General features: G+C 44.3%; 1 protein-coding gene across 3 annotated transcripts in view; it reads left to right on the top strand.

Moving 5' to 3' along the window:
• The window catches only part of SPECC1L (sperm antigen with calponin homology and coiled-coil domains 1 like), a 109776-nt gene that overhangs the window by 56045 nt on the left and 33110 nt on the right, over positions 1–20621 (top strand). For all 3 annotated transcript variants that reach the window (XM_037158727.2, XM_053664494.1, XM_053664497.1), the window contains 5 exons: positions 351–514; positions 3706–3797; positions 8343–8433; positions 16218–16301; positions 18402–18558. In XM_037158727.2, coding sequence (XP_037014622.2) covers positions 351–514; positions 3706–3797; positions 8343–8433; positions 16218–16301; positions 18402–18558 — 588 coding nt within the window. The remainder of the gene's footprint in view (positions 1–350; positions 515–3705; positions 3798–8342; positions 8434–16217; positions 16302–18401; positions 18559–20621) is intronic.

Genomic DNA, 20621 nt, shown 5'->3' on the forward strand with positions numbered 1-20621 from the left:
CTCAGCAGCTCAGAACCTTGTGATCCCTGGTTCTGAGTCAGAATCTTGGCCAGTCCGCTTCCCATTTTGCTGCTAATCAGTTACTGATATCCTCACCTTACACTTAACTCAGATGAAAATGGAAACTGATGGCTATTTAACCTACTTAGGATAACCTGATATAAAAATTTTAATATTGTTTCCTGGAATTTACCAAGCAAATGAGAATATTAGATCAAGTAATTTACTCAGCTCAACAAGTAGTAGTTTTTATTTTAAACTGATACTTTTTAACACTTCTGGGTTGGGAGGGGGAAATGTGTATATATTTCAATATTGTTTCTGTGCCCTGATTTCAATATTGTTTTTAGGCAAGAAGAGGAGCGAGGCCGGGTATACAACTATATGAATGCTGTTGAGAGAGATTTGGCAGCCTTAAGGCAGGGGATGGGACTGAGTAGAAGATCCTCGACTTCCTCTGAGCCAACCCCCACGGTAAAGACCCTCATCAAGTCCTTCGACAGTGCGTCTCAAGGTAATCTCTCGTACGTCGCGCCAAGGGCAGGCAGTCATATTCACTTATATACCCTGTGTTCTCTGGTCTAGTTTGATATTCTTTACAGTCTTACTCTCTGAGTCTCCTGAAATTTCATACACTGTAATGAGTTAGTCTTACTAAAAGGTGTTTCTTAAAAGCAGATTTGGGGGTTTTTCAGCTTCAGAGATCTTGGTCTCAGATATGGTGCCTTACCTCATTCAGAGATGTGTTTTCACACATGCCCATGGCTTTGAGAACGTTCTCTGTGCCGAAAAACTTCCACATGTGTGACTTCAGCCCTTTCCCTTCCTCTGAACTTTTTCGGGCCTGTGCACTCAAATGCCTGCTGACATTGACGTTCCTCCACTTCTGTCTTTTCTCTGTGTTAATGGCAGTACTATTCCACCCAGTTACTTCAGCCAGAAATCTAGGAATCTTCCTTCTTCTTTAAACCCTTCCTCCTCACCTCCACATCTAACCCATTAGCAAGTGAGTCCTCTTCGTCCAGCCTTCAACGTGCATATGTGCGCCCTGTCTGCTTCTCTGCATCTCCAGTGGCACAATGAGCTGCCAGTTCAGGCCACCATCGGCTATTAGTTTCAGTAACCTCCTGATTAGTCTCCTCGTCTTATGCCATGGTAGATCTTTTATTTAAAATTCTGTACTTGCACTATTAGAGTTAGAGTGAAATTCAGCTTCCCAGATGCCTAGAATATCTGACCCACCCCCATCCTCTTACCTCAGGTGGACCCCTCATCCTCCCCTCTCTGCGTGCCAGCTACGCTGCCCCTGTGGCTGAAATGAGCCAGGCTCTGTGTCGGATAAGCTTTGTTCTATCTGGAAGCTCACCCCCCTCACCTTCAAGGGCTTGGCTCCTTTTATCCCTCTAACCTGCTCAGCTCTGAGAAAGGAAAAGGGATGACGTTTTTTACAACTACTCATTGTACTGTGTCCTAAAGCTGAAGTTTTCATCTAGAAATTCTTTTAATGTCATGATAGGCTTTTTTCTAATTCACTCGCAGAAGGATAGAATTTCTAGAATCTGTATTCTTGGATTATACACAGAGTTAGTTTCTTTAACTTAAAATCAGAGCAAAAGTCACTTGTATACACTCATACACTTTTGATACAGATATTCTGGAGTACAGTAAGGGAGTATCAATACCATCCAATTTAAAATGTTATATTCACAGACCCCAGAGTTTGTATATATGATACTGGAATGCACACACACACGTTTTCAGTATAGTATTAGAAAAAAATGGAAAACCTGGAAATTGCTTAACTGCCTATTAAAGTGGTTGTCAGTTATGACCCATTAATACAGTGGAATACTGTGCATCCTTTAATATGGGTGAGGTAGATCTCAAAGCACTGATATTAAAGTATGTCTGGAATCCTTTATAACAAATTAAAGACTACTATTATAAAGTGTGGTTTCATTCTCAAATATTTATTTATTTATTTATTTATTTATTTATTTATTTATTGTGAGAGAGAGAGAGGAAAAGAAGGAGAAAGAAAGGGAGAGAAACATCAAATGTCTGTCTCTTACACGCCCCCAACTGGGGACCTGGTCTGCAACCCGGGCATGTGCCCTGCCCAGGAATCAAACTGGTGACCCTTCAGTTTGTGAGATGATGCCCCACCCACTGAGGCAAACCAGTGAGGGCTCATTTTATTGTTTTAAAGTGCACAAACATTGTCATTGAAAGTGTAAAAAAGATACACTCGTTGCTGCTCTTAGTGGCTACTTCTGTGTAATATGATGGGGTAAAATGAAAGAGGACTTTGAAAATGTATATTCTAAAATAAAATGATAATGGAACCTCTACACTAAATTGATAATCATGCAATTATTGAAAATATTAATAAAATGGGCTTTAATGCAAAAAGATAATCTGTTTCTATACTGACCTTTAAAATTTTTTTATAATAAAAATTTGAATGACCTAGCAATTTCACTCCTAGTTAAATACTTAAAGAAGTGAGTGTAAGTATGCAGGCAAATGTGGAAACAACTCAGATGTCCATCAGCTGATGAGTGGATAAACAGAATGCGGTTTAGGCAGAGAATGGAATATTATTTAGTAGTAGGAAGGAATGAAACACTGATACACAATACCATGTGGATAAACCTTGAAAATATGCTAAGTCCCACACAAAAGGCCACATGTTATAAGATTCCATTGGTATGAAATATGCAGAATAGATGAATCCATAGAGACAGAAAGCAGCTTGGTGGTTGCCGGGGACTGGGGGAGAAGTGGATGGGGAGAGACTGCTTAACAGGCACTGCAGTTCCTTTTGGGGCGACGAAATGTTTTGGAACTAGGTAGGGATAACTATAGTTGCTAATTACAGTCCTAAATGCCCTTGAGCTGCACCTTTAAAAATGGTTAATGTTAAACCATGGGAATTTTATCTTAAGACAACATACCTCTAAAAATAACAGTTCTAGCTATATGTACTTAGCTGCATAAAAAGGTCTGCAGTGATCTGCTTCATCTTACCCCATGCAGAGTGTCTGGTTGCACTGGTGTGTCCCATTTTGATTTCAGTGTGGCTTCAATGAATAATCATTTCTATTGCACCCTCTACTAGAAGGTACCTGGAAGTGAATAAATTATGGATCCTACTTTTGAACAGTTTGGTTGAGAGAGGAAAGCTGACATATGAGCCTATAATCAAACACCCATGCATAAATGCAAGCCAGAAAATACATGTGAGGTGATAAACTTCCAGGGGAGGTGAGCAGAGATGAGCGGCAGCCCAGCTTTCACTTCTTTAATGCAGATAGCGCACATGCACTATGTTCAGGCTTCTCACCTGACATGGTTACAGAAATACTCCTCTCAGGGTTTCCTTTGTACTTGGGTTTCATTGATTTATGGAGCACTTTAACCTTTAGTTAACTAGTGAACAAAAATGAAATGACTGGCAAAACCAGGGCTGGAAATAAACACAACTATTCCAGGGAACAAAAATCCCGCCTGGTGGCAGGAGAGGCACTAGCCACTGGGCACGGCCGAGCATGCTCCGTGGAGGTGGGCATCGGTGTGGGAAGTCTCCAGGGCAGCTGGGAGCATTGGCTGATCTGGTGAACCCGTGACAGGGGACTGGTTACAAAAGCTTGCACTGTGCCATGATGCATTTATTATGTACTTGTTCATTTGTTGGTTTTCTAGTACCAACCCCTGCGGCAGCTGCAATTCCTCGAACCCCTCTCAGTCCAAGTCCTATGAAAACCCCCCCTGCAGCAGCTGTCTCCCCTATGCAGGTAAGTGCCTGTGACTGCAGGGGCTCTGGAGTCTCAGTATGTGAAAGGTGGTCCTTCAAAGTCATTTACGCTTATGTCAGGGTCGGGGGAGGCTAGTGACCATCCTGTGAAGAATGTAGTTGGGTGTTTTTTTCCCCTGAAGTATGGTGAATATCCATAATTGAAATAAATGATATAAATGTGTAATTCTGAAAATCTCAATAGTGATAACTAACAGGTACTGAACTCTTACTATATGTTTTACATTGTTCCAGATGCTCCATAATGTTGACACATTTAATCCTCATGACAACTCTGTTGGGTGTTAGGTGCTGTTCTTATCCCTAGTTTTCACATGTAGAAACTGAGGCCCAAAAGGGTAAGCACGTCGCTGAGGGTCATACAGTTAAGAAGTGGGAGAGCTGGAATTTTAACCTGGGCAGTGTGTCTTCAGAGACCATGCTTTTACCCACTATACTGAAGTACTTCTCTAAGTTGAACGTTTTGTTGGCATGTCTCAGCCTCTACTTCGTAACAAATCACTGCAAAACTTGGCGGCTTAAAACAGCCATTTTAGTGTTTTCCACGTTTCTCTGGGCTGAGCAGGCAGTTCTCTGCTGGCTCTGCCGGGCTCACCCAGCAGCTGCACCCAGCAGGAGGGCGGGCTGGGGCCTGGGCTCAGCAGCCATGGCTGGGCTGCTCTCTCCATGCGGTCTTTTCTCTCCGGCTCTTTCACGGCGTGGTGTCTCAAACTCCTAGAGAGTAAAAGTGAAAGTTGGCAAAGCCTGTGCAGACCTAGGCTTGGAATTTGGACCATGTTACCTCTGTCCCATTCATTTGGTCTAAGTCATAAGGCCACCCTAGACTCAGGGTGGGAGGGTTAGCACAGGGCATGGACTCAGAGAAGTGTGGTTCATTGCGGGCTCTTTTGAAGCTGTCCGGCACAAGGGCATTGCTGACCCGTTACAGACAAGTTCCGAAGGTGCTCTTCCTTGCCTCCCTGGAAGTGCAAAGCAGAAACAGGGCAGATGGTTGTCACCCTGTAGGGCTCAAGTGGCCCTCTCAGTATGTCCTTGCTAGTAAGCCACTTTTGGAAGAGTGGCTGAAGTGTTTTTCTACATAAATTGGAGCAGCCAAAAGAAAAATGGCCTAGAACCTATTACCCTGTGATAGAGGGTCGCTTTGGTATACCTCTTTGCTAAAAAAAAATAGGGTTTGGGAGCATTTTCTTTGAGTGGAGCCTCTTGTGCTTGTTTAACTACCGGCTATGTATTTTGTAAGTAAACTTTTTAACTTTTTTCTTTATAAAGTTTAAAGTGTGCTCCCTCTGCATTTGTAATGATTCAAGTTAGTGGCTTTGCATGTACATTTATGTAGAACGCAAAATTAAGAAGGAAGGCAAAGGGCATTCCATATTTCATCTATAAGGAGCTCTATTAATTAAACTTCTAAAGACCTGAAGATATACATAAAAGCCAAGTAAGTGTGCATAATATAATAAACTGAGTATTAGTTGAAGTTTAATGGACAAGACATCATTTTGTAAATCTTTGTAAAGATAAGAGGTGAAAAAGCTCATTTTAACTTGAGAAAACTAATACCTACAAGCCACATTCAGTAGCTTTTTAGTACTTAATTAGTTAGTACAGTTCTTCTCAAAGCTAATTGTGCATAAAAATCACGTAGAGAGTTTTTAAACACATAGGTTCCCAGGCCTTATCCCAGTAAATCAGAATCTCTGGGGACTAGGTCCTAAGATTGGGACTGTTAGTTTTTCAGAATTCCCTGGGTAGGAATTCCACTGCTGACTGAGGGAGTAACAGGCTTGGTTATTCTGCCACCACAAACAGCTAGAAGGCTGGACAGAATAACAGGAAGCAGTTATATCCAGACCTTGTACAGCAGGCAGTATGAGACTGTGATCCACAAAGAAAAGGTAAGGAATAAGTCAAATCCTGCTGCGGCCCACACTTTCCCTGTTGGCAGCTCCCAGTGGTGGTACAGGGAAGATGAGCCCAGGTGGAGCAGGAATGGGGGGAAACCCACTGGATCTGAGGAGACACACACTTCAGTGTTGGGGAGAATGAGCGTGCTAGAATTTGTGGACAGAGTACCTGGGAAGGAGAAGCTTTGCAGAAAAGGGGTCTAGAACTATGCAGAGTCTTTGTCTGAATGTTGGTCAGCACGTGTGGTGTGAACCCTACCAGCTGTGCAAGAACAATTCCCAGGAGGGAACATTTATCAGGGAACTGTAGACAAATGCTTCCCTCAGTTCACCGTAGTTCACACAGGGCAGGTGCTCATTTGAGTTCCCACCAGCCACTGTGGGAAAACCACTTTGAATACTCGGAGCATTCATTGGAAACCCCCAAGAGCTACATCATAAACTGGAAAAAAATAGTCCTAGTATAAACACAATTCTAGACCTGCCCCAAATGACCTTAAAAATAAGCCTCAAAAGGATCAAGGAGATCCAGAAGTAACTGTGAGCAGGCTCTAAAATGGTTCACCATGATCTGCACCCCTGGTGTTCATGCTCCACGCAGTCTGCTCCATGGAGCGTTGGCTGTGCTCCAAGACCCACCTCTGATGCGTGGAGTACGGCAGGAACGATGGGTGTCACCAGATAAGGTTAAGAAAAAAAGATCAGCTTCTGTCTCGAGAATTCCTTTTATGTACTATTAGATCTAGTCACTCCAGTGAACAATTAGAAATTGAAATACTTAGTAATAAATTTAATAAAATATTATATGACTTATAGGATGAAAACTATAGAACATTGCTCAGAGAAATTAATGAAGTAATACATGGAAAGATAAATTATATTCATGGATTGGAAGGCTCAGTATTGTTCACATCTTGCAGTTCTCCCTCACATTAACCTGTAAATTTAACACAATCCCAGTTATAAATGATCTCAGCATGCTATTCGTAGAAATTGATAATATAATTTTAAATTTATATGGAAAGTTAAATATTGGTGGGAGCAGGGAGAGAATCACGTTGGAGGACTCACACTACCTGGCTTTAGCACTTCGAGTGGTTAAGGCAGTGTGGTCCTGACGTAAGTTTAAATGTGGACATCAGATCAGTAGACTGGATAGTAATCCATAAATAAGTCACTTAATTTTCAACCAAGGTGCCAGGGTAAATTCAGCGGGAGAGGGTTGGCCTTTCCCACAAAGCATTCTGGAACAAGTAAATATCCATATGGCATTTAGAAAAATGGAAACTGACTGTAGACCTAAATGTAATAGCTAAAACTGCAAAACTTCTAGATGAAAACATTAGAGAAAATCTTCATAATTTTCAAGAAGGCAATGATTTATTTAGGACACACACAAAGAATGAACCATACAAAAATGAATAAATTGAGCATAAAAATTTAAAGCTCTTCTGAAAGACATTGAAAAAACAAAAAGATATGTTATAGACTGGGGAGAATATATTCATAATGCAGTTACCCATCAAAAACCTTGTATTTAAAGAAAACTTGTTTGTCTTCTTGGTTGAAGGTAACCTAGTACATAATAAACAAAAGATTTGAAAAGGCCCTTCCCAAAAGAAGATATAAAAATGGCCAAAAAGCACATAAAGATATGCTCAGTGTCAGGAGTTGGGGGAAGTGAAAAGTAAACCCACAGTGAGAGCCATACACACCCCGTGAGATGGCTAAAGTGAAAAAACATCAAGGGCCGTCAAGGATGTGGAGACGCCGAACCTGCCGCACATTTCTGCTGGGAATACCAAATGTGTGGTTAGAAGTTAGCTAGATATAAGAGAGCTGGGAAATATGCCTGAGAAAGAGCACACAGGTGGTAAACAGCGCTGTGTGTGTGGGAATGAGCAGCTCGCTGTAGTTGTATCGTTACGTAGAGGGGCAGGAGATGAAGCAGAAGAAATGAGAGGTTTTAAGCATTTGGTGAAGACCTCTGGCTGCTTGCAGAGGGGTGTGTGTATAAGACTATTGAGGACGCTGGTGACAAAGCCGGTGAAGGTTGTGTCAGGGCAGGTGTAGTAGAAGAGCTAGAGGGAGGATGACAGAACTGAGATCTGGTTAGAACCAGGGCATGAATTGAATGGCCAATAAAAGTGCAATAGGGGCACATCTATTTCTCTAATTAGTATGTGATATTTAAGAATTCTCTTCAAACAAAATGATGATACCATATGCAGAATACCATCAGGATACCAGTGGTTGCAGGGCCCCTCGACATGGGTTCAGGGAGAGGGGAGGGAAGCTGTCACTGTTAAAGGGCCAGAAGAGGAGCCCTGGGGGGTGATAAACACTCCGTCTGCACCAGTGTCTCGGCTGCGATGTTATACGAGAGATTTACAAAATGTTATCTTTGAGGAAAACTGAGTGAAGGACACACGGGATCTTTCTTTTTAAAGGGGTTTATTGATCAAATGAGAGAGAGAATATGAAGAATTAGTGTCAGCCTTGTAACCGTTTGAAAGGGATTACGCAAGTCCATAACTAAATATTTACTCTCTGCAACTTTCTTGGTGAGTCCCAGCTCTAGATTTAACCTAACTTTGATACTGTTTGTCTTGTGGTTTCAGAGACATTCCATAAGTGGACCAATTTCTACATCCAAACCCCTGACATCCCTGTCAGATAAGAGACCAAACTATGGAGAAATCCCTGTTCAAGGTACATCATGTCATATGTTTCATTATTTTACTGTTGTTACTAATTTTTAAATTCTGACCTTTTTTGGATAACTAAATTGTTTTCTTTGTTATTGACGTTATTTAAACCAGTCGGGTATACATCCTTCTCAGAAGTTTACTAATGATATGTCTTAATTACAGATGTGGAGGTTAGTTATTAGTAAGCGCATCTTGGAAAACAGCTCCCTCATAGCACCGTGAGAGGTAGTAGAGAGTTGCCCTCGCCGGGCCCTGTGTTTCCATAGGTTTTCATGGTGTGAGAATTGTTATCCCCATGTTATAGATACTAAAACTGAGGCTTCACAAAGTATCTTAATGTAGGTCAGTTTAGTTGCTGAATGGTAGACCCAGGCGGCCTGACTCCAAAGCTGTTTTTAAGTCTCTGTGCCATCTCTTATTGTTCATAAGAAGAAGCCGACACTCTGAAGATGAAGCCCAGCAGTTCTTTTCTGCACTGGTGAACGGGCTTCCCGTTTTCACACAGTTCTTTATGGTAAGACCAGCACCAGAACCTGAGTTTCTTCCCTTCGGAGGTCAGGGCCCTTCTCTTACCCACACTGGAAGAAGGCTTGTGGCACCGGGACGGTGCTGTGAGACCAACACTCCATTTGGGGTCGGTGTAGAGGCGTAGAGGTGCCCGGCAGGGGTGCACGTCGCTCAGGAGCCTCGGGCTGCCCTTAGCTGAAGCAGCCACATCTCTTCTGTGCGTGTGTGTGTGCCTCATGCGCACACACATTCTCTCCCTTGTAGAAGCTAGGTGTTAGGCTTTTTGGGTAAGACTCCAAGGCTTTGACAGGTGGGGAAGGAACAAGTGGACTTGTGAGAGTACTTCCCCTGAAGAAACCAGAGGACTGGCTCCCTGGGCTCCACATGTCACCCTCGCAGGAAGAGTTCCGTTGGCGATGGGACTGGTCTTGTGCCTGCCGGGGTCCCACGTGTTCCCATGAGCTGGTTGTGGGCACACTGATGTGACAGTGGAAGATGGTGCTGCTGCTGCTTTTTCTGCACAAAGACCTGCTTTCTGTCCCTGTTCCTTGTCTTCTGACCTTTTCTCCTCATAGAAGGTCCTCTTGCTACAGGAACAAATAGTGGAAGGTTTAATGTCTCTCTTTATACCTTAACCCTGCTCCCACCTTCCACTCCCAGGCAGGCCCATCAGGGATTCTGTATGTGTGTGGTGCATAGATCGTCAGCCTCACATGTGCTGCCTGCCAGCCTGTTCAGTGCTGTTTCCTTGTCTGTAAATCGGGGATAACCACAAACACCTAGCTCATGGGATCCTTAAGTCCCCTCTTCCCAGCTCTCTCAGACCCTGTGGCCAGGCTTTCCCCCGCACCCATTCTGTCACACTGTTTGTGTCAACATTGCCAGTCATGCTGTGTCACTACCCCAGTCACCTCTGGGTCCTGATCTGCTGTGAGCTGTCAGTCCCGTGCGGCTCTGCTGAGCACTCCCTTTTCCAGGGCGTTCATTTTGGTTGCCTGGGTGCCATGCTCTTGCATCTGTCCTTTCCTCCTTGGCTGGGCTCATCCCTCCTCCCTGACCAGGGAGTGGCAGTCTGCCCCAGAGCCCAGTCCCTAGGCTTATCTGCTCTCTGTCCATACTCATCCTGTCATTGCCTCCTGTGTCTTTCTGCTTTTCACTGCTGTTTTTGTTCTGAGAACTGCCAAACTTCTATTTCCACCCTTTCCTTTCCTCTGGACTCCAGATTCATATATCCGGTTGTTTAGTTGACATGGCCGTTTTGAAGCTGAGTGTTCTTAGACTGAGGTTGTCCAGGACAAGGTTCCTGCATTTTTCAAACTTGTTCAGCATGTAATCTGCCTTCTCTACCTCAGTTAATGGCAGTTCTGTTTTTCAGAAACTTTGGAATCATTCTTACTTCCATCTGGAGTCATGTCTTAGGCTCCGTACCTGAGACCTGTTTGGTTCTTTAGGAAACCCCCCTGGTTCTGCTTTCAAACTATAGCCGAATCAAAGCATTGCTCTTCCCTCCGCTACCGCCTCATCTTCTCGGTCAAAGCCGCCACCATCTCTCACCTGGATTCTGGCAAAAGATTTTCTAATCCCTCTTCCAGTTTATTCATCCCAGCTATCCCAGCTAGCATAATCCTGAAAAATAGAAATTAGAATGCGTCACTTTGCTGAGAACCCTCCACAGGCTCCCGTTGCCTTCAGAGGAACCAGAGCTCCTTTAGTGGCCTCCAAACCCTCCCGGCCTTGCCTCAGGTCGCCTCTCTGGCTGTACCACCTTTCTCTCTTGTCCAGCCACTCGGGCTTCCTTGCCGACTGGGGCACTCAGACACACTGCTAACTTAGCTTTTCCTCTGCCGAAACGCTTGTCCAGGAGCGGGGCTTACTCCTGCATGGCTTCACTCAGATCTCCCCTCGGTGAGGTCCTGAGTGCCGTATTTTGTCATTGTAATCCACTTTGTTCTCCATGCACCTCTTTCTCCGATCTCTCTTTTTTAAATTTAGCATTTATCCCTTCTGACATACTGTATGGTGTACTTATCTGTAACTTTTAATGGTTTCCTTCCATTCCCCTAGGTTGTGAGGTCCACAGGTCAGGGCATCCTGAGCACTATAGTAGTGTTGGGCTCTTGATAAAAAATCATAAGATGAGTGAATGAAATAGAGAGTTCAAGCATATAATATGCTGAGCACAAATTTTAGCCCATAGTAAATGCTCACTGTTAAATTTGATTAGTTTGTGAACTTTTTCTTAGTAGCACATGTGGCTAAGAATGATGGCTCTTACTTGTCCACTAGTAAAAGATTTTAGGTCATTGCAAAGCAAGCGAGGTCTGCAGGGTTTTGCTTAGCTGCCCACTAGTGGCAGTGAGAAAGCATCGATACACATTATGTTTGGGGCATCTTAGAAGAGCTGCCTGCATTGAGGGCAAAGATGGAAGCCAAGAGTTCAGGAGCAGTCCCACTCCCCTGCCCATTCCGTGTGCCCCTGTGCCCCTGTTCTGTCCATAGTCAGCCTTTTGGTCTGCAGTCACAGTCAACTACAGTTGGAGCCAGGAGCCAGGACACCAGAGCCTTCGAGAATGTGTATAACCCTGAGCCATTGACAACCCTGTGGGAGCAGCCCCTATCTGGAGAGCATCAAGGTGATCCTGGAACACCAAAGAAAACTGAGTCCCCAGGCCCCCGTCGGCCCCAGAGGAAGGCAGAGGTGCTCCAGTGAGAAATGGCTCGGGGCCTATCCAAACCTCCTGAAGCCAGGCTGAAGCCAGCCCTTGGGACTCTCTCGCCTTTCAGTGGCTACCGTCCAGACTCATCGTGATTGGCTCACAGCAGGTCACAGTTGGCCGAGGAAAGCTAGCACAGCAGTGTTTCTCAACCTTACCTGTTAATAAGACCTACCGGAGCCACTCGGTGAAATAGGGAATCCTGGGCCTTATCTGAGATCTGTTGACATGGACTGTCCAGGAAAGGGAGTTTCGAAACTTCATTTTCACAAGGACCCCGAGTGTTTTTTAGGAAAGAATAAATTTGGGAAATTAGGCAAGGGTTATTGTTCCATTTTTCCTATTGCCTTGGCTTTTGTGGGAATGGGGAATGGAAGGTCTGTGGGCCAAGGTATTGAAGACAGAGACCGAATGTGTTGTATCTCTGGGAACTGCTGAATCAAATCTTTTTTTGGCTTTCCTCATTGTATTATCTGGTAATGTGTCAAATGATAGTGCCATTGGGCATGGGGTGTGTGCGGTCTGTCTGTGTTAATGCCAGTCTGATTGATTCTCCACTTAGTCTGCTATATTGCCTAATGCAGTTCAGGGCAAGCGGTGCAAATGCAGGAGACAGACTGGAAACACACTTAGATGAATTTTTATCTTAGAATTTGTTGATAGTGTGATCTTATCTTATGTGGTCACGAGACAAACCACTTACAAAACTGATAAGGGTAGAATTTCTGAACTCTGTCTTGAAATGCTTTTCTTCCTTGGTTGTCTCTTTTATCTTGGCATGAATCAAAAAACAGTCTATAATTTTCATTTCGAAAGTTTTGGTGGCTTCATTACTGAAATTTGAAAAGGTTCTTCCTCTTGTTCTACTACGCTTAAATTACAGAGTTTGTTGTTGTTTTTCCAGTTTAGTATAATAGGGGTGTTTTTTTGTTGTTGTTCTCTTTTAGCATCATTCTTGTGTGTCAGTTGCAGGAGAATGTTTCAGACCAGGGAAATCTTATTACAAATGGACTAATCAAATGCTCCTTCGTTATTAATGTCAGCAGTTGAGCTAAGTGGCTGGGGCCGTGATCAATGCCGCCTTGGTGAGTCTTCACAGACAGACGTGAATTAGCGTTTGTGGCCCAAGCAGGAAAGGCCGGGTCTGTTACCGGGCACGTGGACACAGGTGGTCAAAAAGTTCTTCACTGTCCCCGTTTGCACCGCAGTCTTAAAAGGTGCAGAGCCTTAGATGAAGACCTCAGCTGAGGGTTTAGGTAACTGGAGAGCCCGGGGTGCCCAGTGTGGCCTTGTGACTGCCATGTGTGTGCCACCAGCTCAGACACATGGAGATGTGAGAAAGTTAAGTTTAGTCAATATTCTGTAAAGAAATTCATACTGTTAGCTGTCCAGATTATATTACTTGAGGCATAGAGATATAAAATTTTTTCAGAATACTGAATTTTGAAAAAATAAATACAAATTTGATTTATGATAAGCAGCCAGAAAGATGCTTCACTTGGCCCGCATCGCCTGCACACTTTGCCCTGCTCGGCACTCCTGGCCTGCCCGCAGCCTCGCCCACTCCTCTCTTCCCCACGCCCCATGAGTTTCTTTTGGTGTGCACTGGGAAATCCTCTCCAGACTCTCCTTTGCCTATGTAAAAGCTAGTAATTATCCTTCTAGTCTTGACTGAGAAGTCACTGCCTGCGCAGGCCTTTCCAGATCTCTGAAGAGCAGGCCACCTGCCCTGCTGTGTTCCTGGAGCCCTGTGTTTGTTCTGCCCCAGCATCCTTCACTTGTAATGGTTTTTCAAGGTCTGGCTTCTTCTCTAGACTCCGAGTTCCATGAGGGCAAGTTTCCTGCCTCCTGTCCTCCTTTCTCTGATCTTTGCACCAAGCCCAGTGCCTGGCAAGTAGTGGGCACCCAAGTCATTTTTGTGTCATAAATGGATTAAAGACAAGAATAGCTCCCTGTGACAGTAGATAGACTCTATTACTATAAAATATAATCTCTTCTGCGTGCTGCACTGCACTGATCTTATTTCCTGAGTACGGATAACCAGCAGTTTGACATGAGGATGGAACCCAGCTGGCCCACTACAGTTGTGGGCGGGCACGTGTGTTCTTACTGTAACGGGCACCTCTGGGCGCCTGTTTGATTCCCAGTGAAAACGCTTCGTGAAATGGGAGCAGGCTGTATTGTGCCAGTTGAAAGTTACCACAAATAATTTTGAAAAGAATAATCTATGGGGGCTATTTAAATGAGGGCCATGAAATACGTAACATTTTGTATATTTTCAGAAAGTGTCTGCCAAGTTGAAACACTCTTGGTCCTTAGACGTGAAATAAGAAAAAGTCGCAGCCCGGTTTGGGCCGCGGACACAGGGCGCTGCAGGAGCTTTTGTTTCCGTCGGGTGCCCCGAGCACCGTGTGAGTGGGGCGGGGAGGAGGCGGCTCGGAGATGCGTTCCCTGTGGGGCCGCACGAGGCCCACGTCACAGCCAACACTCTAGTTCTGATTCACAAGTCCCGACGGCCTTTGTTTTCCGTTTTCTTCATTTGCCGCATTCTTTGGGAGATTAAGATTTAGGGGAATAACCAGTTTTATAATTGTAAAATAGAAAATTCAATTACATTGAAAATGTTGAATTTTTTTAAAGATTTTGTTTATTTTAGACAGAGGGGAAGGGAGGGAGAAAGAGAGGGAGAGAAACATCAGTGTGTGGTTGCCTCTTCCGTGCCCTCCACTAAGGACCCGGCCCGCAACCCAGGCATGTGCCCTGACTGGGAATCGAACCAGTGACCCCTTGGTTCATAGGCCGGCACTCAATCCACTGAGCCACACCAGCTGGGGCTGAAAATGTCGATTTCTGTTTCCTACTATTTCTGAATGCTACTAACTTTGTTTTATCTGTCAGACTTCGTGCATAAAAATACTCTTCCTGGGAGGATGAATGCCTGGTGCTGACAGGTTCAGAATTCTGATTGATGTAGGTTTTTTGCACAGAAGTGAGGTTTGTTCTCGACCAGACAGATGTAATGACTAGGCTATATAAATCCTATATGCATTAAGAAAGTGAGTTCATCCTTCCTAATCCCTTCCCCTCCAAGTAGTTTGTAATTACAACCAGATGTTCCTCATTTGCTTAGAAAGTAAATTTTAAAATAAAAGACGTGCTGTCCCTGAAAGATAATGTCATATGCCATTACTTTTGACACCATGATATAACAAGAGGAGGTGTATTTTAAATCATTGGTTCTTAAAAAGAGGTGTTGAATCAGCTCTTTGAATTGCGGTAAATCTTGCCTTCCCCCTTTTTAAAAAGGGGAAAGGCAAGATTTAGGGACTGTTAGCTGCAGGGACTTCCTTGGTCAGTGAGACTAACAGTCTTCATTAAGTGTACAAGGTGGTGTTCCCCTTCATCCTAACCACACATCCCTAATAGACCCGGCCAAGCAGAACACATCCACTCTGGCCTCTCGCTTGGCAGCCTGGCCTGATGACAGCCATGTTGGGCTTGTAGCCTTAGGCACAAAGTGTGCCGATCTGTGCTCGGGGGCTCCCACCCTGGGCAGCAGGTCCCGAGGAGGCCATGTGGAAACTAGACCTGTAGGATGCACAGGTAGCCAGGAGGGAAAGGAGGAGGAGTACAGAGGACATGAGGACAGCTTGTGCCAGTGTCCAAGGGACTCAAACTCCCTAGACAGCTCTTGTTTAGAGAACGAGGGAGGAGGAGGACCAGGTGAGGCTGCAAACACACAGGCAGTTGGGGCTGTGTCTGACTGCGTCCTTCCCCGACGTTCGGAAATGTCTGTTCTTCCTTGTTGCCCTTAGACCCAAGTCCACGTACCAGGAAGTGAAGGTTCTCATCAGTCAGCCTCGTCTACCCTCTGAAGCCCTTTTTCCTGCTATCTTCTCTGTCTTCCATGTGCCCATGTTTTAGCCATACTAGGATTTTATTATCCTTCAACTTGAATGTCCTTGTATCTTTGCTTTGGGTATTGTCTGGCTGAAATGCAGTACCCACTCTTGTCGACTGGTAAAGCCCAGCTTGTCATTACAGTATGCTTCTGAAGCCTTCCCTCTTCCTGAAATCAAAGTGAATGGCTTCTCTCTGTGTGGTTTGATAGCTCTTATCATTCTAGTATTCTAATTAATTCCATCCTGACTTGTTTGTGTGTGTGTGTGTGTGTGTGTGTGTCTTCCCCACTAACTGTGTGGTACAGGGCAAGGCTTTCATTTAGCTTATACTTTTTAGACCTAGATGCAATAGGGAATCTGTGAATTTTGATTGAATTGCATCAAAGAGGTAAGGAGCAGTTGGTGATTTAGAAGCATTTTCATCTGTGTCAAATGTCTCATCTCTAGAAATAAAACATTGAACAGAATGTTTTTCTGTGTCCTTTGTCTATGGAAGTCATTTTGTGTAAGTAGACTCTTTGGGGGGATTGTAGAAGTGCCCTTGACTGGGAAAGGAGATGAGCTGCGAGGCTGAGAGGAGTGAAACTCACCTTCTTACTGCCTCTGTTACATCAGTGTTCAGTGTCGGGTCTCTTTATCGTGACCTTTTCCTCTTTGTGCAGAGCATCTATTAAGGACATCTTCAACCAGCCGACCTGCTTCTCTGCCAAGAGTACCTGCCATGGAAAGTGCCAAGACCATCTCAGGTAATGACTTTTGTTCAGAATTTCCTTTAAAAAGAATCTTCCAGCAGTTTCAGTAATGGTGTTGAATACTTCCTCTTAGAATTAGGTAATTTCACTTGCCTCTTTAGCTCTTAAGTTGACTATTTTTCACTCTGAATTTCCCCTATTATACCTTTCAGATTCTATAGAAGTCATATGGCCCTGACTTAAAAAGACAAAAACTAAATAGTTCCATTCATTTCAGAAGTATTTATTAGCCTGGCTGGTATAGCTCAGTGGATTGAGCGCGGGCCTGTGAACCAAAGGATGGAGGTTCAATTCCCAGTCAGGGCACGTGCCTGGGTTGCAGGCCAGTTACCGGCAGGGGATGCATAAGAGGCAACCATACACTGATATTTCTCTCCCTTTCTCCTTTCCTTCCCCTCTAAAGATAAATAAGATCTTTAAAAAAAAAGAAATTTCAAAAATTAAAAAAAGAATAAAAATTTAAAACTATTTATTAGATGCCTAGAGTGGGTTAGATGATGTGCTGGAGATAAGGTACGCTACAAACCGGATGTGGTTGTGAAAGACTGAAATCTCCCCGCGGTGTGCCGTGGCTGCTGGAGAGTTGTGTCAGAGCACACCCAAGATTCTCCGGAGGCCAGATTTTGACGGAGTGGTAAGCCATTTCTGTAACGATGAGTTTCATGGGCTTACTTCATTTGTCTCCTGGGGGTAACTCTTGAGTTTATCAGTTCTTTGTGTTTTCCTTTGGTGGTCTTTTCTTAACTTTTAGTAGCTCAACTAATAGAAATTAGACTACGAAAGGAGAAATTCTGTATTCTCTCCCCTGCAGTTAACGTCCCACTTATACATGGAGTTCAGTTAGGCAGTTCTTATTCATCACAGCTGGGTCTCCAGATCGGCGGGGAGTCTGGCCACAGGGCTCATCACAAAGGCCAGGTTGCAGGGCCTTTTCCTGTAACAGTGCTTCCTGTTCTTCCTCAGTCTGTTTTTCCTGTTTTATATAAAGCTATGAAAAGTGTTCTCATTCAGTTTCCTAGCATACCACAAAAGGTGCTGCTGATTTGAGGCAGAGAGAGATCTGACATTGAAAGAAAAAAACTAATTATAAAACATGTCAGAATATGTAAGTGCCTCAAAAGTGCATTTTATTCTAATAAGATCCCGTAGTAGGAGAAAGCATCTGTCTCCTGGATCTTTAAAGACGTCACTTTTCTAAGGCAGTGCTGTATTCAGCTTGTGGTCATCCTGAAATCATCAGGAGAATTTTAACTAGTGAAAGGGAGGTAGTTTCACTGATGGGAAATTGTTGATGCATAACACCGATTGCATTACAACCAGCCCTGCGGTGATACAGTTAATGGCTCCCTCATATCCCGCATCTTCTGAGGTAAGAGAGAGTGTTTGGAGTCAGGAACTTTGTCTCATATCTCACTTCTCACTGAGCTCAGCCCGACGTTGTGAGCACCTGCTAGTACTCCGCGCGTCCTTGCTAGGAAGCCGCTTTCACTGTGGCTCTGTTCTCAGTGGCTGAAGTGGCTGCTTCCTGCCCAACAGTTCTCAGCACTTTTCTGTGAGTCCAGCAAGACGCGCCGTCTGACTGTGCCAGGCTTCCAAAGTAGGGCTTTTCTGATCGTTTTTATTTCTCAGTAGCTGACTCGACGACTGTTGGTTTTCTGTCTCATTGATGGCCTGAATCCTCTTCTATGACCCTTTCACGAGTTTTTGGCTGAGTAGAAGAGTCAGGTTGACATGAGTGGAGAATGAGTAGTTTTCAAGTGCTGCCTTTGGTTCTGGTGGTCTTCATGATGGGACGAGCCTTTACAGAGTGCCCCCCATGTGCTGCGTCGGCGCCCTGAGTGTTACAGGGGTGGGGAGACACGCTGCCTACAGTCAGGGCATGTGGGGTTCACACGCATTTCAACTCCTGTCCCTTTCTTATATTTTTAATGAAAAAAATAAGAAATTCTTTCAACATATCAGTGAGATAAAGAAAATTTTAGCTTTTCCTCTTGTGTGCTAATTTATACTCTGTTTTGAAACTATGGGAGGAATGTCTCAAGAACTCAGTTTAAAATGTTTTTGCTATAACGTGCACAATGGTTACTTCCGCAGTGTCTCGACGAAGTAGCGAAGAGATGAAACGAGACATCTCTGCACCAGAGGGAGCATCACCGGCCTCTCTCATGGCCATGGGCACCACGTCGCCACAGCTCTCCCTCTCCTCCTCGCCCACAGCGTCCGTGACGCCCACCGCCCGCAGCCGGATAAGGTAGAGAACAGTTAGTCCTGACACACTTCGTGCATACACCTTTCCTGGCCTTCGAAGAGTAAATGGTTAAGTTATAAAGTGATGCATTCAAGCACTGATGTATTTTTTAACCTGTGTGTTATTAAGTATTTTCTGATCTCCTCTTCTGTGCCCGGAATTGAGTAGATGGTATAGAAGTAAAACAAAGTTAAAGAAAGCATTTCGTTCCCCAAGCAGCTGGTGTTTCTGTTTCTGTTGTTGGTTTTTGAATTAGAGAGTGGTTGAATATGAAAGTAACTGTTGTGAAATTCAAATACTGGGGCTGTGGGTGGGCTGCTAGGGAAGATTAGAAAAGTGGAATTTGAGTGGGGCCTGAGGGTTGTGGGTGGGGAGGGAGGGTAGACATTATTGTCAAGGCCAGTGACTTGAGTGAATGTCCCCAAAGGATGAGTAAGCTGGGAGGGGATGGTGCACAGAGAGGACGGGCCCAGAAAACCCAAGGAAGGTATGCGCCTACCATTTCCGGGGCAGGGGGAAAAGATTGACCTGTGGGCTGAGGCTGAGCAGGGGAACCTCTTTGAAGTCAAATTGAATCACTTTGATGTGGCAGCAGCTACCAAGTGGGGAGAATAAATCAGTGTGAGATGATGCGAGGATCATTCTGCTCTGAGCCAAAGCTGAGGAAAGCAGCTAACGGGTATTTATCCACTCCGGACCTAGGGGGCAGCAGTGGGAATGGGCAGGACTCGGGGGTTTTCAAAGGGAAGTATGATTAATTAAAAAAGGAACAAAAGAATGAGAGCTATCAAAGGGCTCTAATTGTGTAGATTGGATGCTTAGAATGTGAGGCTGTGTTAATAATTGAGAAACAATACATGAAAATGCAATACTATGTTATATTCCTATTTCTCTTATATCAGAAGTTACTTGGGACTAAGAAGTATTTATAGTTTAGAAGGAAACAGTAGATGTAAAAATTTAGCATACGCTGTTTATAGGAACGAGGAAAAACAGGAGGAATTAAACATAAAGGGGAATTCAGAGCAATTATGACCTGTTAGGAATTAGAGGTGGGGTAGGGACAGGTCTCAGAAATGTAGTGATATAATAACTTACAGGTCTGAGGCCAAAATGGACATTTGGCCTCTCAGACTCCAATTATATACTTATACTTATATACTTATAGTACTAAAAGTACTTATATACTTTTTAAAATATATTTTTTATTTATTTTTAGAGAGAGGGGAAAGGAAGGAGAAAGAGAGGGAGAGAAACATCAGTGTGTGGTCGCCTGTCGTATGTCCCCCACTGGGGACCTGGCCTGCAACCCAGGCATGTGCCCTGACTGGGAATCGAACCAGCGACTCTTTGCTTCACAGGCCCATGCTCAATCCACTGAGCTACGCCAGCCAGGGCTATACTTACTTTAAACAAAAAAAGATTTTTATTTATTTATTTAGAGAGAAGAGAAGGGAAGGATGATGAGAGAGACACCTATTGGCTGCCTTTTGCACACCCCCAACTGTGGACCTGGCCCACAACCAGGCATGTGCCCTGATTGGGAATTGAACCAGTGACCTTTTGGTTCTCAGTCCAGCACTCAATCCACTGAGCCACACCAGCCACTGCTGTATGTTACTTTTAAAGTAAAGCCCTGAGTCTAAGGGACCAACCTCTTAGAATCGTGGTCAGGTAAGCAGTGCACCTTTGGAGCAAGTAGGGGTGCAATAGTGAGGATTAGTTGCACTCTGCCCTGGCTGACACAGGGCGCTGTTCTTACTGTCTTTGTGCCTTTGGGAAGGGCACCCACTCTTCCTGGCTCCCCCACTGAGAAGCTGTGTCCTGGTCTTAGTTTCCTCGTCTTTCAGTGAAGGAATTTTAAGAGATAACCCTCCAGCTCTAGGAGGCTCTTTTCTGTAGCTTCTTACTGTGTCCATAGCGCTTATTTTTTCTTTACGCTTTTTATACTGTTTCTATAATAAAACAGACCTGTTGTGAGCCAGAGTGAACTTTTCACATTGATTATAATAGTTAATTTTAAGCACAATGGAGATTTTTTTGGTTGGGGGACTCTAGCAATCATT

Source organism: Artibeus jamaicensis, unplaced genomic scaffold, assembly GCF_021234435.1.
Source record: "Artibeus jamaicensis isolate MK-2021 breed Jamaican fruit bat unplaced genomic scaffold, CSHL_Jam_final contig_1128, whole genome shotgun sequence".
Classification (NCBI taxonomy): Eukaryota; Metazoa; Chordata; class Mammalia; order Chiroptera; family Phyllostomidae; genus Artibeus; species Artibeus jamaicensis.